This window comes from Emys orbicularis, chromosome 5 (assembly GCF_028017835.1).
Source record: "Emys orbicularis isolate rEmyOrb1 chromosome 5, rEmyOrb1.hap1, whole genome shotgun sequence".
Taxonomy (NCBI): domain Eukaryota; kingdom Metazoa; phylum Chordata; order Testudines; family Emydidae; genus Emys; species Emys orbicularis.
This window is the reverse complement of record NC_088687.1, coordinates 66,354,859-66,375,355: the sequence shown is the minus strand read 5'-3', so window position 1 is coordinate 66,375,355 and position 20,497 is coordinate 66,354,859. Positions and strand designations below refer to the sequence as shown.

At 39.6% G+C, this 20,497-nt stretch overlaps 1 protein-coding gene across 2 annotated transcripts in view; it reads right to left on the bottom strand.

Annotated features, from left to right (window-relative positions):
* Positions 1-20,497, bottom strand: part of RAPGEF2 (Rap guanine nucleotide exchange factor 2) — a 331,016-nt gene that overhangs the window by 198,936 nt on the left and 111,583 nt on the right. For both annotated transcript variants that reach the window (XM_065405517.1, XM_065405518.1), the window contains exons 2-3: positions 17,984-18,054; positions 6,380-6,436 (exon numbers count right to left, since the gene is read on the bottom strand). In XM_065405517.1, the coding sequence (XP_065261589.1) occupies positions 6,380-6,436; positions 17,984-18,054 (128 nt within the window). The remainder of the gene's footprint in view (positions 1-6,379; positions 6,437-17,983; positions 18,055-20,497) is intronic.

Genomic DNA, 20,497 nt, shown 5'->3' with positions numbered 1-20,497 from the left:
AAGGAGAATGAATATATATTCCCTGAAGAGGGCTGTCTGAAAATCAGTATGCTGATCCAGGCAAAAGTTTCAAAACAGACTTAATCCTAAGCATGATGTTTATTTAGAGGGCTTTTAATCAATCATTTGCAAAATGTCTTCTGTGGCCTTGGAAATACAGGAGTTAAGAGGAAATCTGTTACTAACTCTGAAATCAAGGATCTTCACTGAGCATTAAGGACAGTAAATTCTGAAATATTTCCAAAGCCTCCATGAAGACACACACAATGTTCGGAAAAAATAAGTTTAGAGTAAGAGTAGAGCAAAGTGTCAAAGAAAACAAGAGGAAATCATTATACTGGGAACCTAAAATATCAAGCATGGAAATTTTGACTTCTCTCAAACATCCCAGACCTTTCCCCAGTATGTAAACGGTGCACAGTACAAGTCTGGACTATCAAATCTTAATTAACAAAGCATTAAATTTGAAATGTAAATTTAAAAAGAGTCATGTCTATTTAGAGTACCCTGTCCAGGCTAAGAGTCACCACAAACACTAAGGGCCACATTATGCCTTGTATGCATCCACCTCCCACTCCATAGCTATGTCAGACTATGCATAGATGGAGGGGCTCCTTTATTAGCCCCACTCTCTTGCATATGCTGCCTCTGCCCTATTGACCAATCCTGAAGACACTCAGGCTGGCAAGGAGGGGCGATGGAGGTGCTACTGGCTGCTCTACTGTAGGATCCAAAGAATCACTCAGGGGAGCACATACAAATAAGTTCTCCACACTCATCCCCAAGAACCCTCTAAATCCTGTGCCTCACCTCTCATTGCACAGGATTCATGGATATTACACAGACCTATAGCTACAATGAAATAGCTAGGGTTTTTGTTTTTAAGAACAGCTGCTATGTGTCCTCAGCTACTTTTCAAAATGTTTTAATACACAAGTTCCAAAATATATTAAACTATATTAATTTTGATTCTATGTAAAATCTTTATTTCAATTAGATTTTGCTTATGAGAATTGGAGAGGACAGCAGTTAGGGAGCAAGATCTGTGAATAGGTCTTTAAGCATGCTTCCTTCTCCCAAACGCTATCCTTCTCCAGGGGTTGCTGAGGTCCGCACACAGATATGAAACATCCAATGATTGTTTCTCTTACTATTTGTCAACAGCTACATTTTGGGGCTGTCAGCTAGTAGCACTCCATGGGCCTTTTAAGTTACATCATACCTTCCTCCCTGCCATCCCTCTCTCCAGCTAATTAGGGTCTACACATATGCAGGGCATCCACAATTTCATTTCAGTGGACCCAGAGGCTGCATGCAGAAGGGAAAGGGAAGATTTTGGCAGCTGCAAAGACACTATGTCACATAGTGTAAAAGGGCTAGGGACCTGGCCCTACTTAAAAAAAAAAAACAACAAAAAACCCCGGAGTCCTGTAAAGACCCAGTAGCAGGTTTCACTGAGTTGCAGCACCCCAGACGAGGTCATTCTGTGATATCACAGCTACAGAACGAGAGCATTTGGATCTAATCTTAGAACACAGAGCTGCCCAATGGGAGCACAGGTAAAAATCCTTTTCTCCCCATATATGATATTGCTTTCAGCTTATTAAAAATTAAAACTACGGTACATTCACCACAGAAATATAATTTACCATCAGCTACCAACCATACTCTAGTATTAGCAATTCCATAGTTATTTCTTACTCCAAATGACAAACTCTATTTTTTTTTCTCTCTTTCTTAAAAGAAGATGTAGGATGGGGAAAATGAAAGATGGGAGACTGAAGTATAGTTTTGCAGCTAAACATTTCAGTAAGAGATACAGTGTACCTTAATCAGAAAATCAGCCAACAAATTGTAAGTTCTCTTTTGAACTACACCTCTACCTCGATATAATGCTGTTCTCGGGAGCCAAAAAAATCTTACCACGTTATAGGTGAAACCGCGTTATATTGAACTTGCTTTGATCCACCAGAGTGCGCAGCCCCGCCCCCCTAGAGCACTGCTTTACCGCGTTATAGCCGAATTCGTGTTATATCGGGTCGCGTTATATCGAGATAGAGGTGTACCTGAAACTGTGGATCTTCAGTTTAGCAAAACAACTGATTCGACTCCACCTATCATTTAGAAGTCTTCTCAAGTCACCATTTGTGTAGTAATGTATGTATTTATTTTTTAGTCAAATAATGTCCATCACTGAAGACAGATTAAGTTTTTTTTTACATTAAAAATGCACTTGGTAGGAGAACTAATGGAGTATTGTATTAGGAAAAAAAAAAAAGGAAAAATTCCAAATTATTGTACTAAAAATTAGGGAATTTTAATAAGTGTTGATGGAAGAAGATTATTCTCATTTAAAATTAGTTCAAAACATTTAAAAGGTGGAGAACACTCATCTAAGGCATTTCAGTTTTAGGAGGCAACCCTATTGAAACCACTAATCTATAACTAACAATCAAGCTCTGAAATATTTTCTCATTGGCAAGAATTTAAGACGTATTTATCAAATATATTAGTCTTGGAAATTTTATATTTGATACACATTCTCAGAAAAGAAGTTGGAGAAGGAAAGAGGAGCTAACAAACATGCAGTGGCTAGGAGGATCCTCTTATCAAAGGCCACAAAGTATCAGAGCAATCTGCGTTTTTTTATCAATCATAAAAAGTTAATGCAATAAATTCATCTATAGTTTAACTCCACTGAAGTCAAACACTAGAGATGAATTTGGCTCAATATACCCAAGTCATTGTCACCTCCCCAGCATGCTGTTTCAGCCATGTGTGAACTTTGTTGATTTTAATCTCTTTAGATGACAACCTGCCATCAAAATTCAAAAGTTTTCTGCCAACATAACTTATTCTGTAACGTATTCAAAGGGGATAAGAGAAGCATGCAAGTTATTTAACTTATTTAAATACACACACATTGGCTCCATACAGTCTCCTTATAAGAATAAAAACTGCTTCCTAGTAAAACAGAACCTTATTATTAAAACTTTATATTTTAAAGACTCAGCTTTTCATTCTAATCAAAATTAAAATTGTAGGACTAGATCCCCCAAATCATTTTTGGTACACCACTCACTCCCTTCCGCATAACCAAAATCATATGTACAAATGTCAAACTGCATAGCCATATACCATGTATCAATCATGTTCACTAAAAAAAAATAATAATTAAAGTTGAGGTTTTTTGTATTTGTATTTTTTAATTCAGAGAAGTTTAAAAAAAAGCTTTTATAGTCAGATCCCTCATTTGCCAAATATGGCTGAGCAGATTTAATCTAACTTGATCATAAAAACGAAATTGTATTTTGGCTGCCAAGGTTAAGCCTGATAAATTAAATGGCAACGTACACAACTATTAAAAATTAGGTTTATAAATAAAAATGCTGACCATATCTCATCTATGGCAGTGCCAAGTGTTAATATGATGTAGAGGTGAAGAACAAGAATCTTTTTAACAAGTAATTTGACAGAATGCAGTAAGCAGCACAAAAAAAATTTTTTTTTTTAAATCAGACTTTGGGGTAGGAGTGTCTTGTCAAGTAGGTAACAAAATCAGATATGCGTGTGTGTGTGTCAGGAAAAACCTCAAACCTGAATTTTTGCCTCAAAGGCTTTTAGCCCTTCTATCATTAACTTCACATCAAATGAAACTAGTAAAGATGTCTGGCAAATGAAGAATAACTGGAGCTGAACTGCCACTTTTAATAACCTAGTTCCCATGTTAAACAAAGAGATGGCCCTAGGGTTTGAGAATTTGTTGCAGGCACAAACACCCGCTAATAGTAAAGTAAATGAAGATGAGCTAAGTCAATTTTAACAACATGCTCTGTTTTTCCCTTTTAGCCATTTAAAAAAATTAAAGATTTATATAGGTATTATGAATTCTTACTGCTTATTTGTTTTAGGGCAAAGATAAAAATGGATAGCATGGTGGACAGGTTTTTGATGAATTTTTGGTGTTACATTTTTAAATGTGTACCTCATAACTTTAGATGATAAAATTGGTGCCTCTCCCCTCATGCCCCCCCCCCCCCCCCATGTAGTGCTCTCTCTCCCTCTTACGTAAGAAAACAAGGCTTCAGTCCTTTATTTAGAAACATGATATTTACAGTGAATGTATGTTGCTTCTATGGGTAGTTTGTTCCACCTGACAACAAGTATATTGGTTTTCATCTTCACATGAAGAGAAATAAAGATTTAGCTTCCCAATATTGATACATTAAGTTGTGCCTGGGGGAGGTCATTCATATATACATGGAAAAAAAGAGGTCAATCAATCATTTATAGCTCAGTCATAGTTGCAGCTACTTCCATAGAGACTTTTTTTAAGTTTATTTTAGAGCTTGTGACAAACCATCACATTGACAGCACTGAAATAATTGAAGCACTGTATTGAACAGGTAGGAGTTCAATCTCCATGCCTACTTAAATCCTTGGCCTTTGAGACTACAAAACAAGGGCTACCAGTTGTGAAGTTTTGCAATGTCCACTAGAAAACTGGATTAATGCCCAGCTCATTTCATTCAGGTCAAAAATAACTTTTGGTCACTACTGACCTAGAGATAAGAGTGTCTCTATCCCATTACCTAACCCTTGAAAAACACAGATACAAGGGCTAGTGAATGCATCTCTTTTACATTTTAATTTTATAACCCTCAATAATACGCACATGTGTCTTGCCAGACATATGCTAAGCTTAGGAAGGACACAAAAAAAGAACAAGTTTTTCCCCCCACGAGGTTTACCATACCGAAATAAGATGGAAATTAACTAAACTTACAAGTGTACTGAAAATACCAGAATTTCAGAGCCACTCTCAAGTAGGATGCAGTGAACATAGGTAGTCGTCAAGGAGAATTTGCCGGATTTCCTTACGGATCCATTTTTGATCTCACAACGTATCACAATGCTAAACTACAACCTAGCCAGATCAAGAGTGTGTGTGTGTGTGTGTGTGTGTGTGTGTGTGTGTGTGTGTGTGTGTGTGTGTGTGTGTGTGTGTGTGAGAGAGAGAGAGAGAGAGAGATTTGACAAAATTCAAACAATTTTAAAAAATTATTCCAGTACTGTATAGGTTTTCATAGAGTCCAAGTGTGCACAGATTGCTCATGCTAAAACCAAAAACATTTTGCACTTGTGTGTATAGGAAGATATTGCCAATTAGACCAACTGAATGGAGTGAAAAAAAAGGGTCAGAAGTAAGTAGAAAGGAAAGGCAGAAGATCAAAGTGAAGATAAAGTCACATGAAAGGCCTGACAAAGGGAATCAATGCAAAGGAATGGGAAAGGCACTTCAAATTAACCCAGATTTCAGGATTTTCCACTTGCATGTTACATTTTCCTCAGAATATACACCCTGAATCCTTATTTAAGTATTATTACCACCATAAATTCTGTGAATAGCAGCATTTATTTTGTTCACAAAAAAACAAAGACAGGGTGTCTACGATACCTTCCTCAGATTTAGAGTCTAGATGATTATTATTAAACATACGTACACACAAAAACGGAATGCAGTCAAACTAGAATGTAACAAAGACTGCCACCATAAGTTTCACTGATAAAATAGTTATGTACAATCAATCATTTAAGATTACGCTGGCTAGATGATATTAGAGTGTGTTAGTTTCTACTGATCTTTATTTTCGGTATACCTTTCTTTAGATACAATTGTTTAGTTTATCCAGTTTCAGACATTATTCCAACCTTGCAATCATGAAAATTTAGCATACAAGTATGCTCACCATTCTTTGTCATGATCAATAATGAAAATACAAAAAAATTATTTGCCTGTGCAAAAACAAAATTAGAGGCTCTGGGCCACTGGATTAGAAGAATTTGCAAGGCTGCATTATTCATACACATTTCAACTCATCCACTAATGAACACTGTACTGCATTGCAGGTTACCTGCTTTACATTAAAATCCGGGAAAAAATTAGCCCCGGGGGGGCGGGGGGGAGGGAATTAATGGCACACTAAGGATGTGTGTTGTTAAGAGATCTCTACTGTATCTGAAATTACATCAATTCACATCCCTGCTAATTATCACCCATGCTAGATTTGTTGATCTGGCACCTATGGCAGGAAAAACTGGTCACTACTGCTTTATCTTGATTGATATAAATCCAGGTGACAGCTTAATCTGAGGAGATGACATTCCACACCCACTAATTCTCTGCCCTTTCACTGACTACAAAGTTACAACAGTGCACATCAGCTCTATCATTGACACCAGTTTGAACCTGCACATTTCTATGCTACGTGATGAAGAACTTAAGGTGGTTCATTTGTGTTTACAGAACACACTTTTAATCAGCAAGTTGGAATAAACACACCCTTTAGCAATTTAGTAGAAGAGAGGAAACACTTACTAGTACAGAACTTCGTTTGCTTCATGCCTTTCATATCTCACAGTTTCACACATCAGCCTGTAAGAGAAAAAATAAGACAATTTTTTTTCCTTTACCACCTTCATAGTTTATCATTCAAAGGAAGCCTCAATGTCTGAAAAAAGTTTTATTAAAATATTTAATGAATATTTTCACATTTGTTCTCAGCCCTTAATGAAAATAATATATGTTTAAGTTTAAGTTGTTTACCGACATATCTAAACTGCTGAGTTTACAGTACTGAAATTACCAGTTTACCTAACGTGACTATTGGTGGGATGTAACTTCTCCCATTAAATGCTTAGGCTCTGTAAAATGGGGATAATGATATTGACCTCCTTTATAACATGCTTTGAGATCTGCTGATGAAAAGCACTGTAGAGGAGTTAAGTATTATTTCACTTTTCAGTGTAAGCTACTTCAGAATATAAGGCACATTGTAAGAAAAATAAAGCAATATGCAATAGTGAGCAGATTTCTTTTGTGAGATTTCCAGTACCTGCTTTTTCAGGTCAAGCCAAATATACCTCAAAAAAGTACCTCATGACACTTCTGCCCTTGTCTGAAATTTTGAAGCTTTAGCATAAAATCCCTTGCTCGTTTCCAATTCCAAAAGGGCAGTAAGTTACAAAAAGGTAAAAAGATTTTCCTGCAGGAAAATCCTCTCTCCAGACTACAGGAAAATCCTTAATGCCCCTTTCACATCCAATACGTGCCACTTTTCCTTCAGGTGCACTTATTTCAAACAAAACTTTCCTAAGTCCTGAGAACAGTAATCTTCCTCTTAGAGTACATCTATATTTACCTCCGGGTCCGGCGGTAAGCAATCGATCTTCTGGGATCGATTTATCGCGTCTTGTCTAGACGCGATAAATCGATCCCGGAAGTGCTTGCCGTCGACGCCGGTACTCCTGCTCTGCGAGAGGAGTACGCGCAGTCGACGGGGGAGCCTGCCTGCCGCGTCTGGACCCGCGGTAAGTTCGAACTAAGGTACTTCGACTTCAGCTACGTTATTCACCTAGCTGAAGTTGCGTATCTTAGTTCGAAGTGGGGGGTTAGTGTGGACCAGCCCTTAGTGATGAAATCGGTGAGGATACTTAGAACCACTTTATCTTCATGAAATACATAGCACTGTGGCTCAGTGGCTTACACTATTTCTCCCACTCCACCTCCCCCCCCGGTAAATATCGTATACTTACAAAGCAAACTGCAAACAGAAAGGCTACTTGCTGGACAAGTATAAGGAGATTTGCTTAAGAGGCTAATGTGAATATTTTATTAAAACATTAGGAACTATATTTGAATTCCAGGCAGAAATTCTCAGTCGCTAGGGGAGTGATCATTTCTGTTGCAATGAGATGTCTTGCTATATGAAGATGACCCACTAGCTTCTGATGACATACCAAGATAAAGTTTCCCAGCACTATGACCTTCATTCCACCGGGGTGGCTAAAAATTGATTTTTAAAAAACAAAATTTAAAAAACTGGACTTTAATTTAAAAGTTATAAGCTTTTTCTCTTTAAAAATAGACATTTAAAATTAAATATGAATTTAATACAAAATATGTTAGGGCCTAAACTTATTATAATCTCTTAGAGCATTTAAATAAATATGCTGAATTGAGGAGCCTCTATCAAAAGCTGAGTTAAAGTTTGTTTTTCTATGTAAAGATAGGATCGGGGAAAAACATCTAACTTTTGAGGTCAAGCTTTATAAATAAGACAACAGGTCAGCCTAAGTAATTTAGGAGACTGTCTCATTTTCAAGAGACAGAGATGAGACTAGGAATTTAATCTCCAGCCACTTTCACTTAGGCATATTTGAAATTTTTTTCTAGGCTGACCTGAAATAATCAATTTAATTCACTGACTTCAGTTAATCCCTCTGGTTATTTTAGATGAAAAATGTGAAACGTGTTTTGATAAGAGAAGTTTATGTATCCTAAACATTGAGGTTGTTTTGCTTGATAAAAATAAATTGTATATGCTGTTGTGTGTGTTCAGTTAAATTCCAGTTGCCACCCTAACGAAGCTTGACACAAACTCATGAGCAAAAAGTGAATTATCTAATAAATAAGCAGTATATCATTCACCATTTTCTAACATACTCAAAATGCACAATTAATAAGAATTTGAAAATATTAAGCTATATAATTTCTTAATTAAATGTATATAATTATAGTATACCCTTGTAGTAGCAAAAAGATGTACCAAATCTAGTGTACAGGCTCCATTTACTTAAAATGTTTTAATGGTTATATTAACCAATGAGAATGCACCTTTTTTTAGAAACTGAAGTACAAATAAAGTTGATTAAAACTGATTATTTAAATTGAGGCTTCCCACTTGGTAATTTAAATCATGATTTAAATCAATCTACCCAGCACCCCAGGCAAGTAAGTGGGGAAAAGCCTGACAGTATGGCTTCTTAATGAGTGGAGGGAGAAACTGGTTTGGGCCCCTGGATCATTTAGATTTTTCTATTAAAATGCGACAAGGTTTCCCCACAGCCATTGCTATTGCCTCCTAGCTCCATGGCCTCAATAGCCAATTTGGTTCTACTAAAATTACCCCTAAATCCACTCTCTCACCATAGCTTTTTAACAACCTTGGCTAGTGAGGGGAAACAAGGGAGTTTTTCCTGTTAATGGATAGGGCCTGAATTTTTCCCTGCTTATGAACAGAGGTGGTTGTGACCATTCCTTTCCCTGGCAATAGACTGTCCGCTCCTGTATCAAACAGTCCACTTTGATGTTGAGAACCTCTCTGATCTGCATCTCCTGCATCAAGAAAAAGTTTCTGCTCACTGGAAGGGCACTTTTGCTTCCTTGTGCAATGAGAAGCTTATTGGGCCTCACTACTTATTAATACATCCTACTGCTGAAATATTGTCCACTGTATCACAGGGAAGCACATGGCTTTCCATGAGAAGATCCTGCAACCTTAAAAAAAAAAAAAAAAAAGATGCCTGCCCTTAGTTCTGGGATCTCAATCTTAAGTTATTGAGCTTCTTGCTCTTACTTATCATAAATCAATCTGTGGAACAGAGAAGCTAAGAGAAGGTATAGAATAGGAAAATCACTACACCTCTACCTCGATATAACGCTGTCCTCGGGAGACAAAAATTCTTACCGTGTTATAGGTGAAAACGCATTATATTGAATTTGCTTTGATCCACCGGAGTGCGCAGCCCCCCTTCCCCCCCCCCTCGCCCCCCCGAGCACTGCTTTACCACGTTATATCCGAATTCGTGTTATATTGGGTCGCGTTATATCGAGGTAGCGGTGTACTTCTGGAGTGAAAATTTTTAAAAATGAAATATTAATAAAGGAACCTGATAAATTCTTCTATAGCCTCTGCTCTGCTAGCAGAGTTCTGTGTGATGCGCAGGCTGGGATTAAGGAATTATAGGAGACTCTGGTTTCTCAGTGACAGTGCAATTTTACTTGGCACATAAATTCAGTTTCGATTTGAGTTTGGGGCAAAGGTTGAAATCCATTCCTCCTTTAGTCAGACAGACAAATTCACCCTTCCTTAGTAGCACTATGGCTGAATTTTCTGTAGCTAAACAAGTAACACAATCATCTTGCACAAGGTGGCACAGTGTTTTCAGTAACAAATGTATGTGTTTTGTTATAATTAATATAATTAAAGCTCTTTCATAGTTGATTACTTCCTTCCTATATATAAAGTTTCTGACAGTACTGTGGGTGTGCTGATATTAATTTGAATGTTACATCTATCTCCTACATCACAACATAATTTAGTCAACCAAGTTCAGAACCAAAATCAACTTCAAAAAACCCAACACTTTAAGATAGCTTTGTTCACTACTGAAAAATGCTATTTTAGAAGAAAAGCTTGCTGTCTAAAAAAAACCCACAAAAACAATTCATCTCCAAAAATGGTTTACAAACTACCCGGCACAAAAAGAGTATCCTAGAAAATGCTATAAACCTGCATCTGGATGAAGTCAGCCTTTTCTGTATATGGTATTGTAAACAGAAGCTCTCCTCTAGGAATTCTCTGTGTTAGTAAAGTTAACAGGACAAGTTCCACACATTCCTTAGAAAGAATCTCTTGACTTAATTCCAATTTACAAGCCAAAGCCATTCATCAATGTATCAGGCCACTAGGGTCCTTGTTTACAAGTTGTAAGGTCAGTTTAAGCTTAGTATTCTTGAACATGGATAAGTTCGCTAAAAATGTTAATTATTATGAAATTATGTGTAATACTGCAACAGATGGTGAGTGACCAAAGCTCACTTTCCAGAACAAAGTGAAGTGAATTTTGTATATACAGACAAGTTGCAAAACATATTCTGACTGCTCTTGGATAAAAAATTCAATACTTGGATAAAACTGCATAAAATGACATGTGAAGGACAAAGTAACAGTCTAGAGCAGGGGTCGGCAACCTGCGGCACACGGGCTAATTTAATGTGGCACGCTGCTGCCGGCCTGGGGTCCCCGCCACCGGCCCCGCTCAGCCCGCTGCTGGCCTGGATGGACGGAACCCCGGGCTGGCAGCGGACTGAGCGGGGCTGGCGGCCAGGACCCCAGCTGAGAGGGGCCGGCGGATGGAACCCCAGACCGGCAGCGGGCTGAGCAGCTCAGCCCGCTGCTGGCCCGGGGTCCCGGCCGCCGGCCCATGTAAATGTAAAATGTATTACTGGCACGCGAAACCTTAAATTACCGTGAATAAATGAAGACTTGGCACACCACTTCTGAAAGGCTGCCGACCCCTGGTCTAGAGACTAAAGATCAGCATCCAGATCATAGATCTGATTTGTGTCAAAGTTAATTCAATGCATTAAAATAAGGTAACAAAAGTAATTTGGCTTGCCCCCATGTTGGTTTATGCACTGTAGCACAGTAATTATTTATTCTCTATTAAAAATCTAATGTTTTTACGAAGTTGAAATATTAATTTAAGGACATTAAATATCATATAAACCAACCACATAAAGCAACTTTACTTGATAGTACCACACATGCATTAATACTGAAACATAAAAGCTCCCCCTCCCCAGCCCTGCCCCAGTCACCCCACCCCTGGAGCCCAGCTCTCTCTCCAACATCCTGCCCCCGTCGCCCCTCCCCCATCCCTAGACCACTGCTCAGCTTGCAGAGGGAGGGTAATGGAGAGAACAGCAAGTGACGCGGGGGGGAGAAGAGGAGTGGGGGCAGGACCTCAAGGGAAAGAGGTGGAACAAGGGATGGGGCCTCAGGGGAAGAGGCAGAGCAGGTTCCAGCGCTCCGTGTCCAGTTTTCACAAATGAGAAAGCTGGCCACTCTACTTCTCTCTAAAGTTCATAAGACTATCAGAACCAGAATAGCATCACCTACTGCAGTGATTATGATGGCATAGGACTGATTAAGATTGTGCACTAATTTTACTTAGGACCAGGTACAGTAACTCCTCACTTAATGTCGTCCTGGTTAATGTTGTTTCGTTGCTGATCAATTAGAGAACATGCTTGTTTAAAGTTGTGCAATGCTCCCTTATAACATTGTTTGGCATCTGCCTGCTCTGTCCACTGCTTGCAGGAAGAGCAGCCCGTTGCAGCTAGCTGGTGGGGGCTTGGAACCAGGGTGGACTGGCAGCCCCCCATCAGTTCCCCGCTCCCCTAAGTTCTCTGTGCAGCAGCTGCCCAGCAGGCTACCAATTGCCAGCAGTTCAGCTGTCCCTCCCCCCACTGCCATGTGCTGCTCCTGCCCTCTGCCTTGGAGCTACTCCCGGGAGCCTCCTGCTTGCTGTGCAGAGCGGGGGGAAGAGGGGTGTTAATGTCATGGGGGGACACGACAGGGCTCAGGATGGAGGGAACTTGCTGGCAGCAGCTGCTGTCTCAACTTGCTGATCTACTTAAAGGGGCAATGTGTGTGTGTTTATCAATCTCTCTCTCTCTCACACACACACACACACACACACACACACACACACACACACACGGTGTGTGGGTCTGTCTCTCTCTGCCATGCTGTGTCTCCTCCCTTCATTCATGCTGCCTTGTAGAGTGTGAGGCTACATTAACAGCAATGTGTTAACCCTTGAGGGCTCAGCCGAGTGCTAGTTCATCATTTAGCAGTAAGGCATTCCCAAGGAAATATCCCACCCTCTGACTCCACCACCTCAACCAAGCTTCACAATCATCATTGCTGTGTACAGTATTAAGTTGTTTGTTTAAAACTTATTGTGTGTGTGTGTGTGTATTTTCATTCTTTTGTCTGGTGGCAAAAATTTCCCTGGAACCTACCCCCCCCCCCCATTTACATTAATTCTTATGGGGAAATTGGATTCGCTTAACATCGTTTCACTTAAAGTAGCATTTTTCAGGAACATAACTGCAACGGTAAGTGAGGAGTTACTGTAATAGTGAAAGACACTTATATGCATAACACTTTCACTTCTGTAGCAACCAGTCCAAATGTTTAAAATGTGGGCAAAAAACACCCTCAGCAAGAGTGGGAGAAAGCAATAGGAGATACACATAGAAGATGCGCCACTAATATACTATTTTATAAATTATTTTACGAAAAAAAGAATAAAATGTGGCCTATTTTATACAGTTAGTAAAAAAGTGGAAGGATTTGAGGTTACATGCATGTAACTGACCTGATTTAAAGAAATTCTTGAATATTTTTTCCTAGTTGGCATTTTATTCTATGGACACATCAGGGAACGTTAAAAAAAATTTAGAAGTGTTTAACAGATTTCTAGATTGCCACTAGCTTCACTCTTCACAGTATGGTACCGCTGTATCCTTGAACACCTCTTCACCCATGGCCAGATTTATACTTTACATGCCTCTAGCACAGCATCTTCAGCACCCCTCTCCTCCCCGCACCTCCGCTTATATGACCTTCATAGTTTTCCATAAAAAATGAAACAAGAAATATAAAAAATAATGTAAGTACTTTTTAACTTTTAAACCCACTTTTAACTTTTAGGCACCCCTATAATGCCTGCACCTCTAGTCATGTGCCTACTGTACCTAACTTGAAATCCGGCCTTGACTCCACCTGTAACCTATGTTAACATAATTTTTTTTTATTAAACATTTATTTTCAGAAGTACTCAATTCTCTTGACACTTTTTTCCAATTAAAACTAAAGAAGGTGTATTGCACTTGCAAATAAACAGGTATTTAAATATGATGGAAAGTGGTATAATAACTGCTCCTACAGTGGTCAAGGACTCCTAGCTTTGCTTCAGGCCTCCCTTTGCTAACACCACTCAAACAATGTGATTTTTACAGAACAGCAGTAGTGACATTAGTCATGTCAAACTGTACACATCAATTATAAGAAATCATGTCTCCAGCAATTCAGTTTTAATTAAGTTTAGAATCTGGCACTGCAACATCCAAACAGCTATTTTTAGCGCACACACTTGAAAACTCCTCCAAGAGGCAGTGTAGACATATCCTTAGTGACCACCTACAAAAAGCTGGGTTTAAGTGACTTTCTCACACAGGAGCTTTGTGGCACAGGTAGGGATAAAATCATTCTTCAAGGCAATATTTGAAGATCATCCTTTTCCCCCATGCATTTTCCTGCATCATTCACCACACACTTCCCAACTTCAGAAACAAATGAGGCAGGAGTCCTACAGACAATAACCTCGCTGACTAAACAACTGATTCATTCCTGGCACACAGTCCGTCATGTGAACTGAATGAGGCAGGGGTCCTATAGAAAAAACAGTTTGTGATCATGTAATTAAAGACTGTATCATAATATATACAGAGCAGGGGGGTAAATTAAGGTTGCATGAGCAAACACAGCTGTAGCATTTTCTAACTTCCGAATATGATAGAATATACCCATGTTCACACCCTATACACTGTTATAATAATGTTTGTATGAAGTATGCCTTGTAAAGTATCATGTGAAAACTCAATTTACTGATCAACGATATCATGGCAAAATGCACGTAGCAGTGTTACATGTGAAGTTATAAACATAAGTTGAAATCATAACTAAAAATACAGTAGAACCTCAGAGTTACAAACACCTCGGGAATGGAGGTTGTCTGTAACTCAGATGTTTGTAACTCTGAACAAAACGTTATGGTTGTTCTTTCAAAAGTTTAGAACTGAACATTGATTTAATACAGCTTTCAAACTTCACTGTGAATAAGGAAAATGCTGCTTTTCCTTTTTTTTTTTTTTTTTTTTTTTTTTTTAGTAGTTTACATTTAACACAGTACTGTACAGTATTTGCTTTTTTTCCCCCCATCTCTGCTGCTGCCTGATTGCATACTTCCAGTTCCAAATGTGGCATGTGGTTGACTAGTCAGTTCATAACTCTGGTGTTCATAACCCTGAGGTTCTACTGTATGTTTCCCAGATAAGCCTGGGGAGTGGCCAAACCACTTCCTCAGAGACAAAGAGCAAGCTGATGCCTCAGCCAGGTGTCAACTAGACATGGAGCATTACCTGCTAAGTGGCCATTCTTTGGCAGGAAAGGGGTCAAGGGCAAAATTCTACATTTTGGCAAAGAATCAGGATGGAGTTTCCTTCCACACAGACTGCTTGTCACCTTGTTCCCAGCTGGAAATGCTTGTCAAAGCGGGACAGGACTATAAAAAGAAGGGACAGACACCGCAAGACACTCCTCTCCCCGTCCCCTCCCGCCCATTGCATTCACTGCACCTGAAGAGACAAAGGAAGCAGCTGTTGGGCTCTAGGGGAGGAGTCCTGACCTGAGAGTTTGGTCAGCTGCTGGAGCTTGTGGTGAGAAAGTTTTCATTGCAACTAAGATAGTTTCTTAAGTAAATACTAGGAATCTTTATTTTTCTTGTAAACATTTCTGACTTTCATGCCTCATTACTTGTACTCACTTAAAATCTCTCTGTTTTATTATTTTATCTAACCCAGTGTGTTCAAGTTGAAGTGTCAGGGTAACTCAATTTGGGGTAACAAGTTATGTGCATATTATTGCCTTTAAGGAATAGGACTTAACATATTTGTATTGACCAGGAGAGGGCTGAGCTTTATAGGACATATGTTTCTGGGAAAAATCTGGGACTGGGAGTGTGTTGGAGTCACTCTGTGGTAATCCTTAACATGGGTAAGAGCCAAGGTGTGGCTGGCTGGCTGCAGCACACACAGATATAGCTGACAGCGACTTACATGCTGCAGGCTGTTTCTGAGGAGTCTAGGTTGGAGACTACGAGGCATTGTAAAGGGCACTCCAAGTGACAAGGCAGGGGTGACAACTACTCATTGGTTTGGATTATACCCTGGTGTGTCACACAAAGTGCTTGACTTTGCAATCTTAAAATTCTTTTTACATTGAAAACTTCATAAAAACAAAGTTTTCATAAAAGCAAACTGAAAAAATTGAGATATCATGTAGAATCATGCTGCCTCTGCACAGGGGTCATCAGCAAAATTGAAACCTCTGGATCTACAGCAGAAACCTCTAGCACCTGAGCTAACAGAGCAACTCATAGTAATATAGGCTGCTATCCTCTGTGTGGGTCAGTCACTAAAGGGGGATGAGACACTATCATCAAACATTATGAGACCTACTGGGAAATGAGAAATGTTGGAACTTGAGAATCTTGGGTTCTATTCCAGATACTGGATGGGGAGTATTCTTTAGTGGTTATATATCCTTCTGCTCTGACCCCAAAAACCTGCCTGCTTATGACCCATCCCCTACCACATTCCCTACATCCCCAGCCTGTCAGTTTCTGTCCCTGTCTTCTCTGCTTCTATCCTCCTCCAAGTTGCCTGTGTTGAACCTTTTATTCTATCCCTGACTCCGCCCTTGCTCCTGGTCCAACCACCAAGCCTCTACTCTTTCCCCCCATGCTCTTGTCTCCTCCTTGCTTGTCCTCTTTGCTCCTCACCCTTCTGCATTCAAATAGGGCTGCTTCCTTTCCTCCTCCTCCAAATTGCCTGTGTTCCAGCATGAGGAGCACTAACAGCACAGGAGTCTTCCTGTTCTCACTTCCAGCATCAAAGAGGTACTCCTGGGGGAATTCTGTGCCACTGCACAATGCAGAATTTTGCAGAAATTAATGTTGTGTGTGCAGAATATCCTTTCCCCCACAGAAATGGGCTGCAGTGCTGCTGGCTGCCACTAGGGGCCACTGGACGCAGCAGAGCCCAGCTCGCACATAGAAGACACCGCCATGGGGAGCGTGAGAGAGCTAGAGGGATCCCAGCAGCTGCGATTCCTCGTACGCTCTGACGGAAGGAAACGGCAGTGTGCAGGAAAACTCCATGCAAGTCTGGGACTGAGCATTAGGCTGTTTCTCCCTCTGGATCCCTGGACTCAGAGGTCGGGGGGAGGTGGGTGTCTGGGCTCTGGGGGGAGGGGGTGCAGGTATCTGGGCAAAGGGGGGCCATAGCTGGGCTGTGGAGGGGAGGGGTTGTGGGTGTCTGGCCCCCTGGCTGGGCTCGGGGGGGCGGGGAGGGGAGAACAGGAACTGAGTTGTCATAGGGGTTTCCTTAACTTTCTATTCCTGGGGGAAATTTTGTGTGTCTCTGTATTGTTACAGACATACTTGCTGACAGGTATTTTGAAATAAATTACCAAAATAATTGAAACTGGCCTGATTATGTAGTGTTATTTTGACAACTAAAATTTGCAGAATTTTACAATATTTTGCGCAGATTTTTTTGGGGGGGTGGGGGGGGATAGAATTGCCCCAGAAGTAAAGAGGTCCTCCGCAGTCAGAACCAACTGCATGAAAAGCTCTGTCCAGACACAGGTTGGAGCTCACTCAGTGTAGTTAGCACAGAGCTCTGTTCAGGTGGAGCATACTCAGTGGAGACAATGTTCACAGAACTTTGCTGACATTCTCTAACAAACCAGTACTCATCATATACAAACAACAATTTTCAGAGACTTAAGTCAGCCAAATTTGGATAGATTTTCATGGGGACAGCAAATTGTACCTCTCTGAAAACAGGGCAATCCTCATGCAATTTCAAGTCCCTTCTCAAAAACATGGAGGCGCTACAGCTTCCTAAAATAGCTGTAGGAGTGTAACATTAGGAAAAAGCTTCTCAGAAGCAGTTTAACCATTTTGGCTGAAGCAGTCCAAAAAAATTCAACCTGAGCCAGATACCCGGCATGGAAAATTTCATCTTAAACAGTTTAAAGTTTGGTAAAGTTACAGCCAATTGAGAACGGTCTTAAAATGGAAAGCATTAGACAACCTTAGCTATAGTTGGCACTGCCAGCTCTGCCTCTAATACAAGTTAAAATTTCTGGTAGTATTTAATCTAAAATTATTCACTAATATTTCATATAAACTGAATTTATTTATTTTTTAACTAAAATACATGAGTGATGAAAAAAAAATCTAGCAAACAATTTTCTACAAAAGTTTGTTACTCTGGTTTTAAAAACTCTATATTTACAGCTGATCGCGCTGATAAGTAGTAAATTAAAAATCTGCATTATTACTGCCAAGTTTGTAAGATAAAAGAAATCAAGTATTATTACAAGTATTAAGATATTTATCACCATGATATCTGGGTAAAAAAATATTTTCTAATTCACCACTAACAGATGCCTCTTTAGCACGTAAGTAGTATAATATTAGTGTTAAAATACCATACCTGAGTTGGTGTTCCCTCAGATTAGACAAGGCTTCCATTCCATGTAAATAAGAATACACTATCTCCAAATCCTGCAAACAGATAGAAAACATTTATTATGCTTCTTGCATCAGCATAAGGTATCAAAATTGTTACCATCTTTACAGAGTTCCCAACAATCTTCTACTGAGTTTGCTAGAAATATTACAAATACATGTTCCAAATAGTATATTTACATTAGGCAGAGCATGAAAGTTTTGTTAGTGTTCTGCATTTACATACAAGAAACTTTTAATGGAACGTTATATACAAGTATGCTTTCAACATCACTAAAAGTATAAACAAAAAGAAAATCTTTATGTTTTTGCTGTGGTTCTTCTTGTGTTTGATTTGACTATAAAGACAGAAGTCTGGCCCGTCATTTTAGTTGGCTGTTTTCATTTAATAATTCAACTAACATCACAATTCCTCTGCTTCCTTCTATCGAGGTTGTCATAACTATAAAGGGAAGGGTAACAGCTCTCCTGTGTACAGTACTATAAAATCCCTCCTGGCCAGAGACTCCAAAATCCTTTTACCTGTAAAGGGTTAAGAAGCTCGGGTAACCTGGCTGACACCTGACCCAAAGGACCAATAAGGGGACAAGATACTTTCAAATCTTGGGGGGGGAAAGGCTTTTGTGTGTGCTCTTTGTTTAAGGGGTTGTTCGCTCTTGGGACTGAGAGGGACCAGACATCAATCCAGGTTCTCCCCATCTTTCTAAACAAGTCTCTCTTATTTCAAACTTGTAAGTAAAAAGCCAGGCAAGGCGTCTTAGTTTTACTTTGTTTTCTCAACTTCTAAATGTACCTTTTACTAGAGTGTTTATCTTTGTTTGCTATACTTTGAACCTGGGCTAGAGGGGGGTCCTCTGAGCTCTTTTAGTTTGATTACCCTGTAAAGTTATTTTCCATACTGATTTTACAGAGATGATTTTTACCTTTTTCTTTAATTAAAAGCCTTCTTTTTAAGAACCTGATTGATTTTTCCTTGTTTTTAGATCCAAGGGAGTTGGATCTGTATTCACCAGGAGTTGGTGAAAGGAAGGAGGGGGGAAGGGTCAATTTCTCCTTGTTTTAAGATCCAAGGGGTTTGGATCTATATTCACCAGGAGTTGGTGAAAGGAAGGAGGGAAGAAGGGTCAATTTCTCCTTGTTTTAAGATCCAAGGGATTTGGATCTGTATTCACCAGGGAATTGGTGAAAGATTTCTCAAAGCTTCCCAGGGAAGGGAATGGTGGCAGCGGACCAGAACTAAGCTGGTAGTTAAGCTTAGAAGTCCTCATGCAGGCCCCCACACTTGTACCCTAAAGTTCAAAGTGGGGATACAGCCTTGACAGAGGTATTATCGGACTTTCATTTCTTTTGTGAAAGCAGGCTCAGGGGAACTCAGTATCTACAACGGAAGGCATGTCTACACATACAGCACTGCAGTGCAGCTCCAGTACATCTGGTGAAGACACTATATGCCGATAGGAGAGAGCTCTCCTGTCAGCATAATAAAACCACCTCCACGAACGGCAGAAGCTATGTCAACAGGAGAAGCTGCCCACACTGCTGCTTTACGTCACTGTAACTTTTGTCCCTCAGGGGGTGGTTTATTCACACCCCGAGTGACATAAATTCTGCCGACATAAGCTGTAGTGTAGACATAACCTGAGTGTTTTTATAGGGGGGGGGCGCGAATCAACACTTTTTTTTAAAATGTTAATCTCATGCCCAATATTCTTCTTTGGGACCCAACCCACTTAGTGTTTCTAAAAATAAACACTACTATATGAGAAAGCACAGTTACAATCCTAATTACATGAGAAAGCTTTAAAGCCAGGGCAATGAGAGGATCTACCAAATGAATTACTATAGCCCTCAGATAGCCAATTGACTAAAACAGTAATGTTTAAGAAGATTAAAAGCTATTAAACATGCCAAGATTTAACTACAGGAATACCAGCCTGAAATTACAGAATTTGGATCATATCCTAATTGTCATCCTCTAAAAACCAGTACACCCAAGGACACTTCATTCAGGCTCATTCCATGCCACAGTTGGCACTATTTAACTATGGTAGAGGGTTTGATATGGTAACTGTCCACTTTTTAAATGGAACTTAGTCATAGGGGACAATTGCTTATCTGCTCTTCTTAAGAAAACCATAACAGAAGCTTGCTACTTGAGGTTGTGGCAGACATAGCTTCAACTATAGAAAGGAAGTGCAAAAATAAGATTTCTTCTCCAGAGTAAACAGCTGAGAATCAGTCAACATCAAAACCACATTTCCAGCTAGCCCATTGCAAAAGACTATATTAAACAGATAAGTCATCAATATGTAATGTGTGGACATGGGGAAGTTTTTGTTGTTGTTTTTAGTGGGTTGCAACGTGGAGAAGCATTACAGTTTTCTACAGAAACATATGGAATTAATGCCATGTATATTATCTTGGTGAAAAACTTAAAAATGTATTCAAGTCTTAGATGTCAGACAGGTGGAATTTTCTC